The 21,691-nt window shown below is 43.8% G+C and overlaps 1 protein-coding gene across 4 annotated transcripts; it reads left to right on the forward strand.

The window, feature by feature from the left end:
- The first annotated feature begins 98 nt into the window (after nt 1–98).
- On the forward strand, nt 99–7,395 carry LOC133905916 (serine/threonine-protein kinase STY13-like). Of its 4 annotated transcripts, none has more exons than XM_062347723.1 (7): nt 99–536; nt 832–2,166; nt 2,265–2,397; nt 2,502–2,697; nt 5,939–6,063; nt 6,153–6,311; nt 6,595–7,395. In XM_062347723.1, the coding sequence occupies exons 2-7, from the start codon at nt 2,036–2,038 to the stop codon at nt 6,907–6,909; spliced, it is 1,059 nt and encodes a 352-aa protein (XP_062203707.1). In that variant the 5' UTR covers nt 99–536; nt 832–2,035; the 3' UTR covers nt 6,910–7,395. The 4 variants fall into 4 exon arrangements, with proteins under 4 accessions (XP_062203707.1, XP_062203705.1, XP_062203706.1 ...); XM_062347721.1 differs by having other exon boundaries at nt 1,986–2,166; XM_062347722.1 differs by having other exon boundaries at nt 1,992–2,166.
- The last annotated feature ends 14,296 nt before the right edge of the window (nt 7,396–21,691 follow it).

Raw genomic sequence — 21,691 nt, forward strand, 5'->3', positions numbered from 1 at the left:
GGAAAGGAATTTCATTCGAAACAATTCTGTTCTGGAAAAAAAACGGGGCCATGTGGATGTGCAAAGACAAAGTCAACCGAGGGCACTCACACTCAGTTTCGAGTGCCATGGAATTGGAATCAGCGATTCCAACTGAATTCCGAGTCTCCCCGCGTCATTCGCCTCCTCGACGCCGTCGTGTGGAGCCTCTCGCCCCCACCCAATCTCTGGCCCCTCGGCTTGCTCCCATCCTCACCTCCGACGAGGTCTAATCCCCAGATCTGGCCTAATCATCTCACGCTGTTTCACCTAATGAAGGTTGGCCAGATGATTTGCAAACAAGGGGAAGCATCTGCGAGAGCTTGTGCATACTGAAGAGGGCACCGCTAGTGCCTCATCGCCGGCGACCTTACCGCAGGCGACGGGACACAGCAAGCCAGGCCTCCTTCCTCTCTCGTCGAGAGGCGTCTCCTCCTCTTCCCTGCCTTCCACCGCTAGCGGGCTGTCGTGGAGTGGAGATCCATCCGGAGTACTTGGATCGATTTCTTCGTGCGCTGGTAAGCGACCCAAGCTTGCTTAGACCGATTGCTCTACGAGTTCGTTTCGTTCTGCGACCTTCTCTTTGCTGTGACCGCCCGCAATCGAATCCATATCATTCTTTCTCTCCATTTGTTTGCTTTGCTTCGTGATGGAGTACTGATAGCACTTCAATTTTCGGAATTTTTGTGGGTTCTTGGAAGCTTAGCAAGGCGGACTTTAAGCGCGGGGAAATGGGCTTAAGCATGCTGTTTAACTCTAGGTGTGCTTGTGCTTAAGGTATAAGGCGCTCTTAAAGGAGGCTATTTTTGGCAGGATCGCGCCGGCTGGCTCAAGCCCCGCCGAGCTTGTCCGTCACCGTCACGAAGAGTACAAGATGGGGGGTGATCTCCTCGTGATGCGATGCATTGGCTATTCTTTTTTAGGAGTTGGTAGAGATGACAAAATCGTGGCTTAATCTGTAGTTTTTGTGCCGAAGTATGCGTTGAAGCAACTCACTGTTTCTGTTTAGTTACTCCTGCATTTTCAGTGCATATGGAATTTTATTAGGCTTCTCGTACTTCATAATTTTTTCTTTCTTTTGTGCGATCAAGCTCCTAGATTTTGCACCCCCTTCTCCTTTTTCTTTTTGCTAAAAACTTTGAGAAAATCATGGTGGCGCCGGTGCGTGAGTCTGCTGTACAATTTCGTCGAACGCACTTCATCAATCCGTTGTATCCATTTGCAGTGACGTGCTCCAAGCATGTACCTTTCCTACCAAACTTACGGATGCTTTCAAAGTAGATTTTGTCGAATGCACAGGACCTTCCAATGCACAAACATTTTCGTAGAGGTGCTCTAAGTGTGCAGAAGGCTATTGTGCATGCGGCAAGTTCTACTTTTGAAAGTATATGAAAGATGGTAGAAAGTATACCCTGACCACGTGTACATCGCCCTACTGTCACTTGGACATAGCTAATTAGGCGTAGGCTAGAAGAATCCCATATTTGACAAATTCTATCTTTTGCTAGTATTTGAATGCTGGTACAAATGTATCGTGATTCGTGAACACCCCTAGAGAACCTCAAGGGACATTGATATAAAGCAAAAGGATCCTGTGTATTCAACAAATTCTACTTTTAAAAAGTATTCAAAAGTTGGTCGAAGCGTATACACCTAATGAAGTTCAATGTATGTTCGCACGATATACTTCTACCAACTTCCAAATATTCAAAAACTAGAATTCATTGAATAAGCACGTTCCTTCTTGTTTCCAGTGAGGCACTCTACGTGTGTTGATACTTTCTACCCAACTTTCGAATACTTTCTAAAAGTATGTTTGTGGAATTCACCCGACCCTTCTAGTGCTTACTATTTCCCATGAGGGTGCTGTTCGTGTGTTCTTGATATACTTTTCTAACGTCTCCAAAACAAGATGTACTTTTCTAGCAACCATCAAGTACTTTCTAGAAGTTGATCTTCTATTTAAGTTTCAGTGGGGTGACCCCACGGAACCCAGAGCAGATCCGCTGTATCAGGAATGGAATCTGGGACTGTGTTCTACACAGGTGAAGGTCTCTCCATCAATCCCAAGTGGCTAATCGACCCTAAGCTTCTCTTTGTTGGGCCACGCATTGGTGAGGGCGCACATGCAAAGGTCTATGAGGGGAAGTAAGGCTTATATTTTTGCACTATCATCTAAAGTTTGGTCTGATTTGTTTGAACGATTTTCTCTTAACTTGGCCGTTGCTTGATGCTGAGATTTGTAGGTACAAAAACCAAAACGTTGCCATCAAGATTGTGCACAAAGGGGACACCCCTGAGGACATAACCAAGAGGGAGGGGAGGTTCTTGAGAGAGGTGACCATGCTGTCAAGGGTGCAGCACAAGAACCTCGTCAAGGTGGTTCTTTTTCTGAGTCTTTTTGTTTCTTTCCTTTGGTTGGGGGGGGGGGGGGAGTCTAGGATGCTTTTGGATATTGAAAACTATGTCTGCTTCTTGTGCAGTTTATTGGGGCTTGCCTAGAGCCTGTCATGGTGGTCGTGACTGAGCTACTAGTGGGGGGCTCTTTACGCAAGTACTTGGTCAGTCTCCGGCCTAGGAGTCTTGAGCCTCGTGTAGCAGTGGGGTTTGCATTGGACATTGCCCGAGCTATGGAATGCTTGCATGCACATGGAATCATTCATCGTGATCTTAAGCCTGGTATGACTTTTACAACCTGTTTACCTTGTGCCATCCATATTTTTCATTATTTACTGGGTAAACTTCTGCGAATTGCAGAAATACTTTTCCACTTTTCGTTCTGTCCATGTGTACCATGGAGTGAGGCTTTTGCAGTTTTTTCCTTGTGTGTGTGTTGTGATTTAGGGATGTGCGTTTTTTTTTTGGGGGGGGGGGGGTAAAAATAGTCTACTCTTGCACTATCACAGGTTACAGTATCTGACGCATTATTTTGTTTCACTCAAATGTAAATAATGTTGTAATTTGGCACATGTTTCCTATTGAATAAACAGTGCATAAGCAATAATTTCATTAGCGTCAAATTGTTGCTCTGTTAAATTTTACATCTAGCATTTTTATATATTGTTTAAGTTTATGTTGAGTTTTGCCATCACAAATTATCGAGATGGTAGGAAGTTGACACAAATATCATATGTGGTGCATTACTTCCTTGCTCCCCTGTTCATGTGTTCTTTTGCGCCGGCCATAACTGCTGTTGTGGCTAGTCTTATGGAAATCACACACTGATTGAACAATGCATTGGGCAATACTAGAGAATATTAGTGTATTTTAGCTTTTGAAGAATTTAATTAACTATTGCTAAATTAGGCATGACTGCCAAATGGTTATCGAGATGTTGAAGCATTTTATAGGTTCCTCAATTTAGTATATGCATAATGGAATCAATTGCAAAAATACAGAAGAATATATTGAAATATATATTCTTGTACTTGGCCCATTCCTTCTCTCTTTAATACAAAGATGCACAATTCTCCTGCATGTTCAAGAAAAAAAAATTGAAATGTATATCCTTGAGGTGCAAATAAAGGGGAACTATGTGCAATTACATGTTTGTGCTGTTCTTGATGTACGCAACAGTTCTCTGCCGTTTCTAGGTGAACACTGTTCTTGGCAGGTGTTCAAAGGTGGGCAATGTCCCACTTTGTAGTCAAAATCTGGACTACTTTTAGTGACTTAGAAAAGATCTTATTGATGTGCACTTGTGCATATCTCGTCTTCAAATGATTTAGTATGGCTGGGGGTTAGTACAACAAAGCAAAATCAAATGAGCATCATTGTAGCGGTATACTAGTTTCTAGAATAGTTATATCGGATCGAAGGTGTGGATTCCATAGTTATTGTTAGGTGTGCATGCCTGTACAAATCGTTAGGTCCCCGATCCTATTTATAATTTTGTTGTCATTTGTAAGTTGTAACACCTTGAGTTTTTTTTTAAGAAGAACCACCAATTCAACTTGGTACATGATGAGCACAGTGATGGGTTAAATGCTTCCTTCCTTGGATCTTGTTTTCAAGAAAATAGCCCATCTGATAAATATTGTTTCATGTATTTGACTTTTTCCTGTTTTGACAAAATTGAATATATGTCTTGGGATCTCAGGGAAAGTGGCCTGATTTTCTATATAAAAAGTGGATGCTAAGACATTCATCTAATTTTATATTTATTTTTGTATGCGCAATTTCTTCCTGTCTGTTGGATAAACATAGATTTTAAACAATCGATGAATCTAATTGCCACATCCAGCAGTCATTATCTCTGCATGGATCTGCCTCTCTTTCAACACTAATTGGAACACTAATGTTTTAGTCAAGATCTGTGACCAAAAGTGTCAGGTTGGTTAGTGCATAAATTTCATAGTACAAGATAGCCAACTAGAAATGGATAATCATGTAATCTTTCTATGGTTATTTCTATCTTGGAGATGTTCCTGTTGATGTTTCGGTGAGAAAATTATCATAAAGTAAAAAAAAAAATTGCCTTATTCAAAGGATGTTGTTTTTGGTCATGACTGAGTGCTCATAAAAGCAGTACCTTTTACTTTTTTTTTTGGCATATGCTGATTTGTTGATTCCTTTTTTTTTATTCACATCAAGTTTGTTTTCTGATTATGTGCACTGTGTTATTTTATTTCGTATATTGTGATTACTATGCGTTTATATTTTTGAAGCCACCTTTCTCTTGCAAGATGCAGTTTTAGATGGTAGCTGGGATGTTGACGCAGTACATTTCTTTAGAAATTTTGACAACCTAACTCGACAAGCTTGATATTTGCATGTGTCCTTATCCATATTAGTTTGGGTGATGTGATAAACTGGTGGTTCCTTTTCAAATTGTTCAGAATAATCTGCTAAGTTCATTCAGAGTAAACTGAATATGTTCGGTTCGAGTGATGTGTAAGGTTTTGAGTCCTCCAAGAATGAGGACCAATCTACAAAGTCAGTGACCTCTATTCTGTCCAGACCAATCTACAACTTACACTTCAGCTTTCAAATATCAAAGTCACCAAGATTCAACATAGTCAAATCAGTGGACATTTCTAACTTATAAAGGATGCCGTATGCTGTAAATCATTCTTGTGCAGTAAGTAAGCCAAGTGGGTCTAGAAGCTCAATGCCTAAACATATTTGCGTTGTTCCCAACTTGTGCATCATGGTGATGTAATATACTAATAAGTAATATGCCAACAGAACATATAGACACCGCTTACATATCAACCAGATAGTTTATGTTTAGCATAGATATAGTTCAATATGGTAGTCTCTAGTGCATAGTTTTTCGAAGATAAATGTGTTGGCAATTAGGATGTCAAGGCTATTTTATTGAAGAAGATAGTGGTGCATAACAGAGGGGAAGATCAATATGTTATTCAGTAGAAGGCGAGTGACAATTGTTTCCCATTGAGTTAGTATGTGTCAGTGAGCTACAGCTTGCAAGCTGCAATGTGTGCCATTAATTAATTGCATAGTTTATCGAGTCACAACATTTAGAGCAAGACATAGCTAGAGCAATACTTTCTCAGCACAAGGCAAAGCCTACTGTATTCTCCTGTTTTTAAAAAAGCATCGGGAGATATAAAATTAGAGATGGATGATTAGTTATGCCACAGAGCATAGTTTGAAGATGTGTACTTCAGTGTAGATATACTCATGTTCATCAATAGAAAATACTTCTAATTATTCTGTCTTTCGGACCAGATATTTCAATCAAACAATACATATTAGTGCTTTTAGTTATTTGACTTCCTTCAGCATCAGTGATGTCTCGTTATACTGTTAGTTTCAGTCATTTCCTTCGTCTGTATGCATATTTCGGATGCTGATCTTTTTCTCACAAGTCATTCCCTAATGATTTTCCTGAGGAGGTGTCTATTCAGATAAAGTTGATCCTGAGTTTATTGTTTTTGCCCTTCCTTTCACGCAGAAAATTTGTTGCTGACTGCAGACCAGAGAACAGTCAAACTTGTTGACCTTGGTTTAGCAAGAGAGGAGACACTAACAGAGATGATGACTGCTGAGACAGGAACATACCGATGGATGGCTCCAGAGGTTTCTACTGCTGCCGTTTCATATTTGTCAGTTACTGAATCCTTCCTTTTCTGTGTTATTATCTGATTAATCCCAAAATATCTCAACAGCTGTACAGCACGGTAACGTTGAGGCATGGAGAAAAGAAGCATTACAACCACAAAGTAGACGTTTACAGCTTTGCCATTGTGTTATGGGAACTCCTTCACAATAGGCTGCCCTTTGAGGGCATGTCTAATCTCCAAGCTGCGTATGCTGCTGCTTTCAAGGTAACACCTGACACTTCAAATCTTGAATTGTTCAAGAATTGTTGGAGTTCATCCCTGATTTGTATTTGCGTGTGTATGTTTGTTCGTGCTTTGTTTCATTTAAGACTTTTGTGCTTGGTTTGATTATATTTGATTTAGGAATTGGTGTAGCTTTTTGAGGCTCTTGAACCTATTTGTCTCATGTGGTGTTCCAAATATGTTTAATCGCATGCGTTTCTTCCTCACGCATACACTGGTATCATGCATTTTGTGTTTGTCGAGATGACAGCTTCATTTTCTGCAGAACATCAGACCAAGTGCAGATAACTTGCCTGAAGAGTTGTCAGAAATTCTAACATCCTGCTGGAAGGAAGACCCAAACGACAGACCAAACTTCACCCAGATAGTGCAAATGCTTCTACACTACTTGTCCACCCTTTCGCCACAAGAAACGTTGCCCCCTCATCGCACATTCAGCTCGGAGAACACAATCCTCCCTCCTGAGTCTCCTGGGACAAGTTCACTAATGGCTTCTCGAGGCGACCTCGGCGACACGCCAAAGGGCAAGATGGAAGACAAGCCAAGGGGTTTCTTTTTCTGCTTCAGCGAGTGCTATTAGCACAAAGCAAGGGAGCAGCAAGAGGATGCAAATACCGACAGAGCTTCACCCCCTGATGCGCTGGGATTGGATCCAGTCTCGGCACCCGTAGTCCATACCCAAAGGATGGCAGAAGTTCTTGTAGAACTGCTGTTTCTGCTAATCAGGTCTCCTGCAACTCTGACATATTGACATATCATCAGGGTAAATCGAGTAACCTTTTGACTCCAGATAGCAATGATGAAAATAGTATTATGGAGTTACTCCGTGCCCAGATTGCCCGTCTCGCACATCATCGTATAGAAGAAATAAACCAATAATAATTCACATTCACCAGTTTCTCCTCTGTCGCAGAGGATACTGCAAGCTGTGTCAGTTCTAAGTTGTCTGTAGCTTTGTGTTCCTTGCCACGTCAGCGCTGTTATATCGACTGCTAGGTAAATGGGTTGATCATATGTAAGCGGAGAACCAGATATGTTTCCGTTACAATGTAAAAGCTATTGGGTAGCGCTCTCTCCCTCTCTCTTTCTCTCTCTGCCTTTTCTCTTGCATTCGACAAACATCTCCATAGATAGATGCATGGTACATCCTTAAGTGGATTTTCATTACAAGCAACCGTCACAAAAGAATATGAAAAAATAGTCTAGGTTTTGGAACGGGCTTTTCTTACGAGTGTGTGATGGTGAATTTAAAAATATTAGGAGTTATTTAGGTTCATACTTTTTATAGGATAATAACTCTACGTTTTGTATATTTTCTTATAAAAATACTTGTCTACGTACGTCCAGAGCGATAAGACGTTTTGCTGGGCCGGCCTATGTGTTTGAATCCAAAAATATAATTCATTTGACTTAATTTTTGTGTCCTCATATCTCCAATGTTTCAGATGTTCAAGTTTAATGTTCTACACGTTATGGAAATTTGTTACTATAGTTATTTTCGTATGTTGCATTTTGGAATCTCTTGCGTACAGATTCGGACCTAAAAAATTATCCATTCGAGTTAATTCTTATATTTTCGCATCTCCAATGTTTCAGACGTTCAAATTTAATGTTTCAGACATTATAAAAATTTGTTGCTATAGTTATTTTCGTATGTTGCATCCCGGAATCTCTTGTGTATAGATTTGGATCGAAAAAAATATCCATTCGAGTTAATTCTTATATTTTTCATCTTTAATGTTTCAGAAGTTCAAATTTAATGTTTCAGACGTTATGGAAATTTGTTGCATAAGTTCTTTGAGAATGTTTCACACATCGTCTGATGAAATTAACTCAAATGGATAATTTTTTTGGGTCCGCTAATTACTTTTTTGGTGTATGCATTTTGATGTTCCAAAAGTTGATTTTCGATGTTGCGGAAGTATCTTTTAGATGTTGCAGAAGTTCTTTGACAATGTTTTAAGGAACCGTCCGACGCTACGCCCGGATCGGACGTCCGGGTGCTAGCAGTCTTGATTTTCTTATGATGGGGATCAACTTGGTTACCCAAAGAGTTTTCTACTTTACAAGTCTAGTTCTTCCTTCTTTATATAGTAGGAGGAGATACGTATGTACAAACATTACATATTAGAATTATAGTAGTCCTATTTCTGCTGAAAACCCTACTACGAGGCTATTATTATAGAGAGTGGGCATGCTCGATCTACCTGATCATCTTATGCGCCCTGTTCCATCAGCCACACGTCGTCACGCCCACTTGCCAGATAGTCGCCTCACCTGCAGGGCCGTCCCATAGTATTAATTGCTATGAGACGGGCCACTGCACCACTGTGTCGCCCATGACTTCGCTCGCTGAAAGGAGGTATCTGGGGAAGGAAACACTTGAGTGGGTAGCATTAAATAAGATTAGACTGGTTATGTGAATATCTGCTCCACTACCAGCAAGGCCTGATTGTGGGGTTTCCTTCCGCGATTAGGGGACTGGTCGTGCAAGCCCTATCAAACGTGTGTGCCGAAGTTAGCTTTTGATAATATCTATTGCTAGCGGATCTTTGCTAGTGTGGGCCCACTAAACAAGGGACCTCCTATTCTTTACATCGACAATAGTCCCTAAGCTCCCCTGGGGATGCGAGTGACTAAGTGGTTTTGACACGTGGTCGTAGTCGTGTTGTACCACTTGAGCCCAGGTGAACATAAGTTTTAGCCCAAGGGTTGGTCATCGACGCCGCCTCCTCATGTGGTTGGCTCAAGAAACCGCTTCTTGAGGGGAGGTTAAACGTCCAAAGAGAGAGACAAAAGATGTAAGTGGGAGAGAATAGTGGGGAGAGAAACATTAACTACAACCAGACCCAAGAGAATTTTGGTTCCCCATGTTTGACCCTTCGAATTTCAAAACAGGTGGACTCGACGACAGTTGGGATATCGCGTCGACCCTACAAATTGGAAAGTCAAAGGTTCCCCACGACCTTTCTCCAATCTCTCCTAGCCTCCACGCCTTGGCACCCAGAGCCCTTTTTTCGGTCATCGTTTGTGCTTCTAATGCCCCCTCCGCCGTATTCTAATGGTGCCACGCACAGGTAAAGAGCCAGACTTTCTCAAGTCCAAGTGTAACGTGGTGAGGATGAAGTAGATGTGTGATAGACATCAACTCCCTCATTGTCTATCTTCGGGGTACTGCCCTGAGGAGGACGCCCCTGCTTCCCGCGAGTGGGAAATCGTAATGTTCGTCTCCTTCTTGGTCAACCTCGTTCCTTTCTTTTCCAAGTTCCTCACCACTAGGCATGTTCATGGGTAACCCGCCCCGAGGAACCCGACCCAGCCTGACCTGACTAGTGCATGGGCCGAGCTCAGGCTTCAAAACATAGGCCTGCAGTTCCAGCCAGGCTGGGCTCGGGCTTCAAAATAGGCCCAAAACCTGAAAAAAAAAACCCGAATTGACCTGAAAAAACCCTGAAAAACTCGAGCCTGACCCAAAAAATCTAATGTTGGGCCGGGCTCGAGCTTAGTAACACTGTCCAATGTCGGGCTCGGGCCTACGAGTTTCCTGTCAGGCTTTTCAAAGCCCGACCCGAAACCTGACCGACTCTACGTTTGAACAAGCCTACTCACCACTGTCATTTCCTTCTACGATATCAGCCACCTTCATCTCAACCTAATTTCATCATCATGTTGAGTGTCTTTGCTCATATGCGTGAGAATTTTATTGGGGTCGAGCCGTGCCTCGACCTCTTCAGGTTCTTCTACATGGCTAGGTTATAGACCAAGCTGGCCACCGAGAGCTACAAATTTTGCCTCCAGGACAGAGTCGTGTGCTCCTACCTCGAGATGAGCCTTAAGTCATCCTGGTTAGGCTATAGAGAGGAATGGTTCTATCTTGCGACAGAAGTTTCCTTAGACAACATTCGCATTCTAAGTCGGTCGACGCAGACCACCAAGCACTAGGGGAGCGTTCTCGTGACAACTTCAGAGTTGCTGGTTCTCACGTCATGGGTTAAGCGACTTGCGGATGTCGAGTTGTCGAGGTCGGATGTTGTTCGCGACTACATCAAATGCCGGTTGTGTCCTTTGCGGAGGAGAGCACATCCGGCATACAAATACACCTGGAGTGATGGCGTCACGCGGGAGAGCTTTGCTGGTAATTCCACAGCTGCATCCTGAGCATTTTTTGTTTTAGCCGTGCAGCATCTTAAGTATCCCCCTCTTACCCAAATCTCCCTGACGAGGCGATCGATTCATAGGTTAAATTCCTAATGGCGGCTACCCCAAGGAATGGTGGACCTCCGCGTGATGCTCCTATGCTATGTGATTTCCCTTCATCGGAGAGGGCTCGGATTAGACTGGTATGTTTAGCATTTTTCTCGAAATTTTTACCTCCAAGCTTTCTCCTGGGTGAGGGTTTCATGGTCCGCATTGCTGCAGGGTCTCTCTGAGGTCGACGTCCTATGTTCGGTGATTGACAAGGTCATGTGGGTCATCCGGGAAATAAACTCTAGTGCCCGCTCGACCCCTCCATCGCCCAATACCGCTTTGGTCAGCAGTCAACCTGGTTGCGGTGATGATCAAGATGCCTGGAGCCGGATATCGACCACGGGTGGAGGTCTTGCATGCGGTGCCGATCATAAGAGGGTTGAGTAACCTTGCCCTGACCAAACTCACTCTGACCAGGTCCGTACCGACCAGGTCCGCACTGACCAGACCCACCCTGGCCAGAGTCGCTCCGACCAGACCCGTACTGACTAGGTCCGCCCTGACCAGAGCCACCCTGACCAGAGTTGCTCTGATCAAGCTGGGGGGACTAGACTGCTGCTGGCCAAGGCTCTGTGTCAGCAGGGAAGAGAGTGGCAGAGGGCTTTGCTTTCGCGAAAGTGTCCAAACGTGCCCAAGGGACACCAGTCATAGGCAGGTTCACAAGGACAAGGCTCATGCTAACCCTTCGCCCACACGGTAAGCTTCTTGGTTAGGCTTAGGTGCTCTGATTTATTTTTTTCTTTCTTGACTCAGTAATCTGTTGCCGCCGCAGGTCCTTAAATCCCCCACAGACCCTGGTCGCAAATCCTTCGGTACCTCAGCAAGATGCTCCAACCCCCCTAGCCTCCAATAGCTTCAACACAAGGATAACTGGTCGTGACTTCCGCGCCCGCAGAGCTAGTCGTGGAGCCCACTCTAGCCTCAAACTTGCTTTCCTTGGTCGCCAGCCTTCCCACCTCCATTTGAAGACTGACCGCTGAGAAGGAGGTGACGGACAGCAGGTGCATTGAGCTGGAGAGGCTGGTGGCTGAAGAGAAGGAGGCGAGGCACTTACTTCAACAGGAAAATGCCAAGCTTCAATAGGAAAAATGCCACGCTCATTGTTGAATGTTCTCAGCTCAAGGAGGGTGAGTGAAAGACCCGTAGTATTCTTGAGGAAGCCTTTAAGGTGATTCAACATCCCTTGAGGAGCGCCAGACTGGACTCCCTCGCCCCGAAGGATGATTGAGCTACTCAGGGCTGGGCCTACGCTATCCATATCCTGTTGGAGAGGTTTGCCCAGCTCCCGAGCATCCTGGCGGCGAGGACCTCGGAGGGTGTGATGACAGCGGTGAAAGCTACGGTGGCGTATGTTCTTAAGTGATGTCACTGTCGTGATCCCAACTTCAACCTCGAGACCGTCTAAGAAGGGGTTGTGACCACTGGTCCTGTAGCCATGGAGAGGCTCTAGGCGGAGTGCCAAGGGTCGATGGATTTAATAGGGTCTATCTTCTAGGTGGGGGCCGTCGAAGAAGAGTACACCTCGACTTGTAATTTAGGCTTGCATTATGTATGAATGAAGCTTGTGATTTCTCTGATGAGCTTGTGTCGCTGCTATGGTCGTAGAGCCCAAGAATTTATCACCCCTCTTGCTTGCTCTGTGCCCTTGACCATGCCTGTTGATAGCGCCGACGACTAGCTTAGGTTTGCGGTCGAGCGAGAGGTCCTGCAAAGAGATCTTCGAGGTGCATCAGCCCTACCCCTATTGAGCCACGTGTAGTCCCTGGCTAGCCAAGTGAGCCTCAACCAGTTGACTCCTGCGTGGTTTGCGACCTGTTTTCGTGACCAGCTTGTCAGGAGGAGTTGTTGGTGGTGAAGAGAGACTTGGAGTGAGTGATGAGGGAGGACGACTAATGGCAGGTGCATTTCTACGATCGTCTCAGTCAAGCATTCACCCCTTTGACTCATTGCTCTGGGCCATCGGCATTCAGATCCGCCCTACTCCTAGAGACACTGTAACTGGTCATGTCGATTGGTTCTTGGCGGCCTCCGAGGAGGCAGGTGCGCTCAAACAATGGCTACGTGGAAACATTAGCGACCACTTGTTTGCAACCGCACTCTGTGTGGGGAACCGTCCAAATAGTATTCGAGCTAATCATTAGGACGATCATTTTCCATAATCACGCCCACAATGATTAACCAGAATACCATTCCGGCAGTCCCAGCATGTGTTTACTTTTAGGTTCGGAACACACGCCTTTACAACAAGCACATCATCACAAGACATAATAAAGAGCGAGTAATTAAATTAAGTTACAAGTCTTTAAGTAGATTAGACTTTTGCAACAAAATATATAACTCGAACATTTGCTAGACTAGCTACGCAGCGGAATAAGTTACATGACGACAAAAGATGGGTAGCACCTTTTGCCCTAAGGCGCCACCCCAAAATAACAACACACAAGTAGAATGACACTACTCTCGCCTGTCGCCAACATCGGCAGGTGTAAAGTAGCCAAAGACTGAACCTTTCTCACTTGAAAAGTAAACGAAGCATGTGAGTACGAATGTATTCGCAAGACTTAATCCATAATGGACACTTATAAATATCCTGACTCTAAGGAGAATGCAATTTGGATAACTAGTAAGGACTCGGCCATAAGGTTAAGTGACTTTCATATGCAAAAGCAATTTTAACTCAAGTGTAAGCATCTACACCTAACCATAAACAACCTTATATCCTGATATCATTACCATACCATAATTATAATTTGAACTGTATCAAAACTTCAACAACATCACCATACATTTCTCAACATACCATCACAACCACAACCGAAACACTATGATTGATGCTAATGGACAGAAGCGTGCTCATAACCGAGAGCGCGACGTACTCCATTATCCACACGACTTGAGAACCATACGGTTTGCGTGACCATACAGGTCCACACAAGGGGTACTCATGTCAACATTTCCCAAATAAGCACCAACCGTTTGAATATACGCCTCGGCATGTGGTTGTCATCTAGAACTATTCCCAGAGAAAATTAGATACCCCTTTCAAGCCTATTATGCTGACAACACCCGAGACTAGCACGCCAAAACATCATAGCTACATAAGGTATTATGCTCAGCCATCCTATATACGAATATGTGGTAAGTACGGACAAGTGCTAAAGCCAACTGCAACAACGGGTGATGCTTAATCGATTCAAGTGGGCTTATAGCATCCGAGACTCCCTTCTCCAGCCATCCTTATTGCCCGCCCGAATCTTGGCTCATCCTCACTAACTTACACCATCCTCCATCATCATTATCTTTGTGATATAAGGTAATCCCTAAGCTCGCGAATGATGGCCGAACCACCGCTCGACTTTAACCGAGGACCTAAGCCATGCTAAGCATAACACATTCCTTTTAAGTTAGACCATTATGTAACATGAATAACCCAGGTTACAAAGGATCAAGCGATAAACAATGTCAAGAGGGGGTAATGCAACAAATAGGATCTAACCCAAAACCCGATATAAGACTCATTGACATGAAAACATAACTTATCAATTGACACAATATATAATCCAAAATAATGGGATGAAAATGCTTAGATGCTTACCTTATTGATCAACTTCACAAGCAAGGAAAATAACTTCCGGATTGCCCTCGATCATGCCCGCGTTACCCTCCGGTCCTTCGTTCACTAAGAAGAATGCATGCAATAATGAACATGAAAGAGATGCTATAAAAATGCTACAAATTTTAATGGGGATGTGATACTAGGTAATGAACATAATGCAGCAAGAAACACTCAATTGAAGCACATAGACTCATGGTATAATTAACCATGATTTAATTAAGCTGAAACATATTTAATTAATTTATTAATTATAAAAAGTATTTTCTTGAGTTATAATATTTTTAACATGTATTTATACTCATATGAAGCTAACACAACTGGTTTCATGATTTTTGGAGTTCGTATGAATTAATTATGAAATTTACAAGCTATTAGCAAAGTAAACAAAAAAGAAAAACGTCTGATAAAAAGTACAATCCAGATGCTCCGATTTGAACTTGAACCCTCGGGGTTCCAGAGTCTTCGGGTGAACCTCTGGGTGAGGGTCCTTGGGTATTTTTGGTTAGGATCACTTGGAATCTCTAGGTTGAACTCGGACCCTCCGGGTTCCAGAGTCTCCGAGTGGAGGTTCTCGGGTATTTTTGGTTAGGATCATCCGGAACCTCCAGGTTGAACTCAGACCCTCCGAGTTCCGAAGTCTCTGGGTGAACCTCCGGATGGGGGTCCTCGGGTATTTTTGGTTAGGATCACCCAGAACCTCCGAGTTGTGACCCGGAATCTCTGGGTTTTTGTAGAACACAAGTTTTTCGATGATTCTTCGATCGATTCGACTTGCAGTTAAAATATAAACCATATAAGCATGTATAGGCACTAAAACATAGATTCTAAACCTAATTTATCCACTCCACCAACTCGAATCACTAGCTCTACTCATCCAAACCTTCCTTCTATCTCCAATGCCTCAAGAACACGATGCTACTTCGCTATTCCTCGATTGCCGCCCGCAAATCCCATCCAAATGCCAACTAATTCATGCATCCTCACATGGAAAACCAAGGAGACTTACCCAAGGTGTTTTCTCAAGGTTTGTGGCCGTCGATTTGAGGAAGAATCGAAGGAAAAGCTTAGAGAAGGGAAGACAAGGTGCTGCTGAAATTTAAGAACAAAGTGGTGACAAAAATGAGTTGCAATCCTTCAAACCTTCATGCATGCAAAAGATTCTTCGATGGAAAGGAAGCTAAGAAGGAGGGGAAAACAATGGTAACACATTCACACCTTGTTTCTTGCTCCTTGGGTGGGATTTTGGGAAAGAAATGAGAGCTTGAGAGAGGGGGATGGCTGCTACTGTCTTTTGCTCTTGGCTGTTGGAGAGGGAGAGAGTGAACTTGAGGGAGAGCGTGAAGTGGAGGGGAGGGGCTGCTGCAGCCTAGAGAGAGGAAGGTGAAGGTGGTGGGGCCAGCCAGCTAAGTGGGTCCCACATACAAGAGAGGCAAGTATTTTTGCAGAAATTCTATTTCTTCTCTCCCCTTTCTATTAGTCCAAATGAAGTGACTTAAGCTCTAAAAATTCTAGAAATTTTTGTGACGCAATTACAAAACGAGGGGAAACCTTTCTAAAAGGATTCACCCACAACACATAAGCGAAGGTTAAACTAAAGAACTTTTACGTCGGGTATTTTCAAAATACATAGCAATCATCAAACCACTATTAAAAATAACAAGTACCCAGCCATGCTTAACAATTAAACCTAATGCTTATGATGCTCATGATGCATGATTATGCTTAATGACGTTATTACGGAAATTGGGATGTGACAACGGTGTCTGCCTTGCCTTTGCTTATGTCAGCAAGCACTTCCCTGACCTAGACCTTGTTCCCACAATCTCCGAAGCCTTCGTCGGCGTCCGGAAGGTCACGGAGGAGCTTCACGACCTTACATGGTCATTTTATTTTATGGCTCAATCTTTTCTTTGGTCCATCCAGTTTGACTCGAAGAAGGGCATCTTAAAATCCTAGGGATACTGAGTAAAAACCGTTAGAAACAGCCCTCGGGCATTACCCGAGCGGTTATTTTGTAAAGACCGGATTTGCTTTTATGTAAACTTTCCCTATGTCCCTCTGGCGAGCAAGTTCTGAGTGCACATTACATTTAGGGGGGACCAAAACATTCCGTGCTACTCGCTAGTTAGGTCTGCAGTGCATAGGATAGCCCTTGGCGCGACAAGCCCTTTGGTGGCGACCAGCGCTCGACCCGGGTTAGGGCTTGTGGCATCGTGGTTCACTACGTGAAAAAATGTCATTGGTGACGGGTGATAACGGGCATTAGTGATGGGTCTCGTACCAGTCTATCTTATCGTGTCACTATGATCCATCACTAATGAGATCATTAGTGACGAGTCATAACTGTGACCCGTCACTAATGTTCAATCATTAGTGACCCGTCACTAATGACTGAACATTAGTGAAGGGTTGTAATCTTGACTGTCACTAATGACCGATGAATATCTTTCGTATTTTTTGGACACAAAAAAAGTCAAAAAAATATTTTTCACCCGAGCCATCCTAACGCAGGCCCATACCACATATGCCTCACAAGTCACACTTTTTTCACATTATTTTCAAGTTTGCGTTCCATGGGAATAGAACCCGCGACCTCCTCCTCGCATGTGTAACCACCTTATTACCTCTGCTATCATGTAGTTGTGATAGAAACCGGATATTTTATCCTTTTAACTTTCTGTACCGAAGGTCATTAGTGACGTGTCATAACTATGACCCGTCACTAATGAATAATTTTGCCAAATTTCGTCGAGGGTTATAATTCGATAGGTGACCTAAAAGTACATTCGATAAAATGGGCATAACTTTTGCATACAGACTCCGATTTCAACATTTTTTACTCTACGGACATCTACAGAAAAAGTTACATCCGTTTCTCTTCGACATTGTCGATTTCAGAGAGTTTTTCGAGGCCAAAAATGGCTTGGAAGATTGAGTTCTCACCCTTAGAAGTTTCTGCACCGTTTTCGGAACGCGTATTTGTATCCATAGCCGCCACACCTTACATCAAACTTAAGCAGAAATGTACAATAGTTAGTATTCTAGTGCTGATGAGGTGAGAAAAAATAAGAGAAAAATAAAATAAAAATATTAAAAATATTTGCGAATACCGTCATTAATGACTGGAAGTTGGTCATTAGTGGCGGATTACAAGTTGACCCGTCACTAATAACTGGTTTAGAACGACCCATCACTATCATTAGTGACTGATCACAACTTGACCCATCGCTAATTATTGGCCAAGGACGATCCGTCACTAATGACCTTATCATTAGTGACGGGTCACAACTTGACCCGTTACTAATTACTGTTCTAGGATGACCTATTATTGATGATCTTATCATTAGTGATGTGTCACAGCTTGACCCGTCATTAATGACTGGCCTAGGACAACCCGTCATTGATAATCTAGTTATTAGTGACGGGTCACAACTTGACCCGTCACTATTATCATCAGTGATGGGTCATGTTACGACCCATCACTAATGACCACTCATTAGTGACATGTCTATATCTGGTCCCGATCAGAAGGGATATTAGTGACACGTCCTTATTAGACCCATCACTAATAGGACATTAGTGGCGCGTGTTGAGCAGCCATCACTAATGTAGTGTCTCATTTGCTGGTTTCTTACGTAGTGGTTGTTACTGTTACTCACCAGCCACCCATATCCTTGAAACTGTGCAAGTGGCAACTTAAATCCCCACTAAAATGGTTTGGTACTCACCACATGAGTCAACAGGCAAAGTAACTAGCAGCATGGACAAACTGGAAAAAAACAAGAACAAAAGACTACATAATCTAAACAGCTATAAAGCTTCCGACCACTTGATCAGCAAAAAAGCTGCCGACCAGGCAATCAAGCCTAAGAAACCAAAAAACTTAAAAGTTTGCGGGAGATATTCCTTTCTGAGAAATTCTGCAAAACAGAGAGTCTGATTCTTTTGAATTCGAAAAACTTACAAGCCATGTTCCACGCTTGTCCAGAAGATCCTTCAAAATAGGAAAGCGGGCATATCTTCGAGCAACCCTAGACATAGAACTTGCACAACTAGGCTATTTTCCAAGAGTTATGCAATTCACGATCATCCTTCATGGCTAACTTGACCTCACCAGACCGGGTGACATCGACCACCTTGTATGGTCCCTCCCACTTGGGGGGAAAGCTTATTCCAGCCTACCTTATTCTGGACCCGCCTAAGGATGACGTCGCCTACGACTAGTGTCCGTTCCCGCACCTTGCGGTCGTTGTAGCTTCTAAGGCTCTGCTGATATCGGACTGCTCGAATTAGAGCACGATCGTAGAACTCTTTGATTAGGTCTTGCCACACCACTTGATCGTCGTCCGAGTAGTTGGTCACTCGAGGAGATTAAAGGGAAATTTCAGAGGGGAGCATTGCCTCCGCACCAAAGACAAGGAACAAAGGGGTTTCGGATGTGGCTCTACTAGGAGTCATTCTCAGTGGCCAGAGTACTTTGGGTAGTTCGTCCATCTAGTATCTTAAATAACTCTTAAGTCGATCAAAGACTTGTATCTTGATCCCCTGCAGTATCATCTTATTTGCCCTTTTGACATGTCCATTGCTTTGGGGGTGTACCACTAACGCATATCAAATTTTGGTCCCGATCTATTCACAGTAGTCCCAGAAAGAACTAATGGTGAACTGAGTCCCGTTGTCTGTAATTATGCGGTTTGGACTACTAAACCATACTACCAATCATCGTATGAACTTGATCGCAATTGTGGCGATGATCTTCCTAATAGGCTCGGCCTCGATCCACTTAGTGAATTTGTCGATTGCCATGAATATGAATTCAAAACCTCATGGGGCCTGATCCCATGATATCGATCCTCCAGACAACGAAAGGCTAAGAGAGTGGTATGGTTTGCAGTGTTTGGGCTGGTAAATTGATATGTCGGCCATGGTACTGACATGACTCGTACTTTTTCACCATCTCGCAAGTATCCTGGAGGGTCGTGAGCCAACAGAATCCTTGCTATAATGCTTTTCTAACCAGAGTATGGTACAAAGAGTGATTGTCACATATGCCTCCGTGGATATCAGAGAGAGTTGTGCTACCCTCTTGTTGAGTGATACATTTCAGTAAAAAACCACTGCCCCCTCGACAATAAAATCGTTCCTCTACCAAGGAGTATCTACAGGCATGTCGTGTGACCCTTTCTGCTAACGCATCATCTTTAGGGGCTGCTTGATTCTGAAGGTAGTCCAAGATTTGATCTATGCAGGTCATACCCGAATCAAGTAGGGTGACCACATGATGGGCACCTGAGATCAACGACACTGAAGGAGGTGTTGCATCTGGTGCTCCGTTTTCAAGCGGAGCATCCCCTTCACATGCGACCTATGGGGTAGCGGTGGATGGTCATGTGTCTTTCTTCAAAGACTCTGATCGGGACAGTTTCATGAGAAGAAGCTAGACGGGCCAGCTCATCAGCTAGAAAGTTGCCCTTGTGAGAGACATGCTTGTCCCCTAACTGACAAAGCGTCGCTCTAGTCTTTTCACTTCCTCGAGGTATGATGTCATTATCAGTTTAGAGCACTGAAATTCCTTTTGCACTTGGTTTACAACCAGTAGTGAGCCCCCTATCGCTAACAGCCATTTTATCCCAAGTGTGAAGGCTGCTCGCATTCTGGACAAGAGGCCCTCGTATTCTGCAATATTGTTAGTGACCAAAAAATATAATTGAACTATGTACCTAAGGATGTCACCTGTTGGTGAGGTCAAGAGCACTCCAGCCCCTGCCCCCTTCAACGTGAACGATCCATCGAAGTGCATGGTCCAGTGTTCATTTGTCTCTAGTCGTTGTTCCTGTTCAGGCTCAAAGGACAACCACTCGACCATAAAATTAGCCAGCGCCTGGGACTTGATAGCCGTTCAGGGAATAAATTGAATATCGAACTCTCCGAGCTCTACTGCTCACTTTGTAGTTCTTCCTGCAACATCCCTATTGTGGAATGTTTCTCTAATGGGAAGTGAGGAGATTACCTTGATTTTGTGGCCCTAGAAGTAGTGTTTAAGCTTGCGAGAGACCATCAGTATGTCGTATAGCAGCTTCTGAGCCTATGGGTATCGAGCTTTCATGTCATGTAAGACCTCATTGACGTAGTATACTGGTCGCTGAAATCCTTCTCGTTCGACGACCAGGACCGTGCTCACGACCTATGAGTAGCTGCAACATAGAGCAAGAGCTCCTCGTCTAGTCGAGGAGCAATTAGTATAGGAGGGGAAAAGAGTTACCTTTTGAGTTCTTAGAAGGTCGTCTCTACTTCTCTTGTCCATGAGAAGTGGTCACTTTTCTTCAGGAGCTTGAAGAGCGGCAGCCCTATCTCTCCTAGCCTTGAGATGAATCTGCTTAAAGCCATCACACATCCTGTTAGCTTCTGGACATCCTTTAACCTGTTTCGGGATTTAATCTGGTCGATGGCTCTAATCTTATCAGGGTTTGCCTCTATTTCTCGACTAGATACGAGGAACCCAAGCAATTTCCCTGATGGTACTCTAAACGGGCACCTCCCCGGGTTTAATTTCATGCGATACTTCCAAAGGTTGTCGAACGTTTCCTGGAGGACCCCGACTAGGTCGTCATTGGTTTTACTTTTCACGACCACATCATCAACGTATGCCTTGGCATTTCTACTAAGCTATGGTTGGAAAACGAGCTAAATGCAACTTTTGTAACTGCACAGGTATTTTTCAGACCAAAAGACATTTTTACATAACAAAAGACCCCAAAGGGTGTTACAAAAGTAGTCTTCTCTTCATCTACCCTACACATGCTAATCTAATGGTACCTTGAGCAGGCATCTAAGAAGACTAGTAGATCACTACCAGTCATTGAGTCAACAAGCTGGCCGATCCGAGGCAAAGGAAAGAGATCCTTCTGGCATGCCTTGTTGAGGTCGGTGAAGTCGACACACATCCTTTAGTTACCATTGTGTTTCTGGACCATGACTAGATTAGCCAGATATTATGGATACTGTACCTCACGGATGAAGTCCGTTCTAGGAGCTTGTTGATCTCCTCCCGAAGTGCTTCCTTTCGGTTGCCGGAGAACCGACGCGTCTTCTGCTTTACTAGTTACGCATTCGTTCGTACAAACAACTTGTGCTCGATCATGTCCCTAGGGATTCCGGGCATATCAGATGGACCCCATGAAAAGACGTATGTATTCGTTTGGAGGAAAGTGATGAGAGAGAGTTCCTATTTGAGGTCCATATCGGCCCCTATCTGAACCGTACTGGACGGATCGACGTCATGGCAAATTTCTTTGAGCCGATCGTTTAGGCTGGCGACGATGTAGACTTTCATCAGGTGACCACTAGGCCCGACGTCCTTGGGCTATGACTCAGGTGTCAGGTCGACCATGTCGAGGCTCCTCTTGTCGCAGTGTAGGGTCATCTACGTGTTGCCAAAAATAGTGATGCCCCCCGTCAAACCAGGGATATTGATTGCTTGGTATGCGTAATAGGCAAC

The sequence above is a fragment of the Phragmites australis genome, chromosome 23 (genome assembly GCF_958298935.1).
Source record: "Phragmites australis chromosome 23, lpPhrAust1.1, whole genome shotgun sequence".
NCBI lineage: Eukaryota > Viridiplantae > Streptophyta > Magnoliopsida > Poales > Poaceae > Phragmites > Phragmites australis.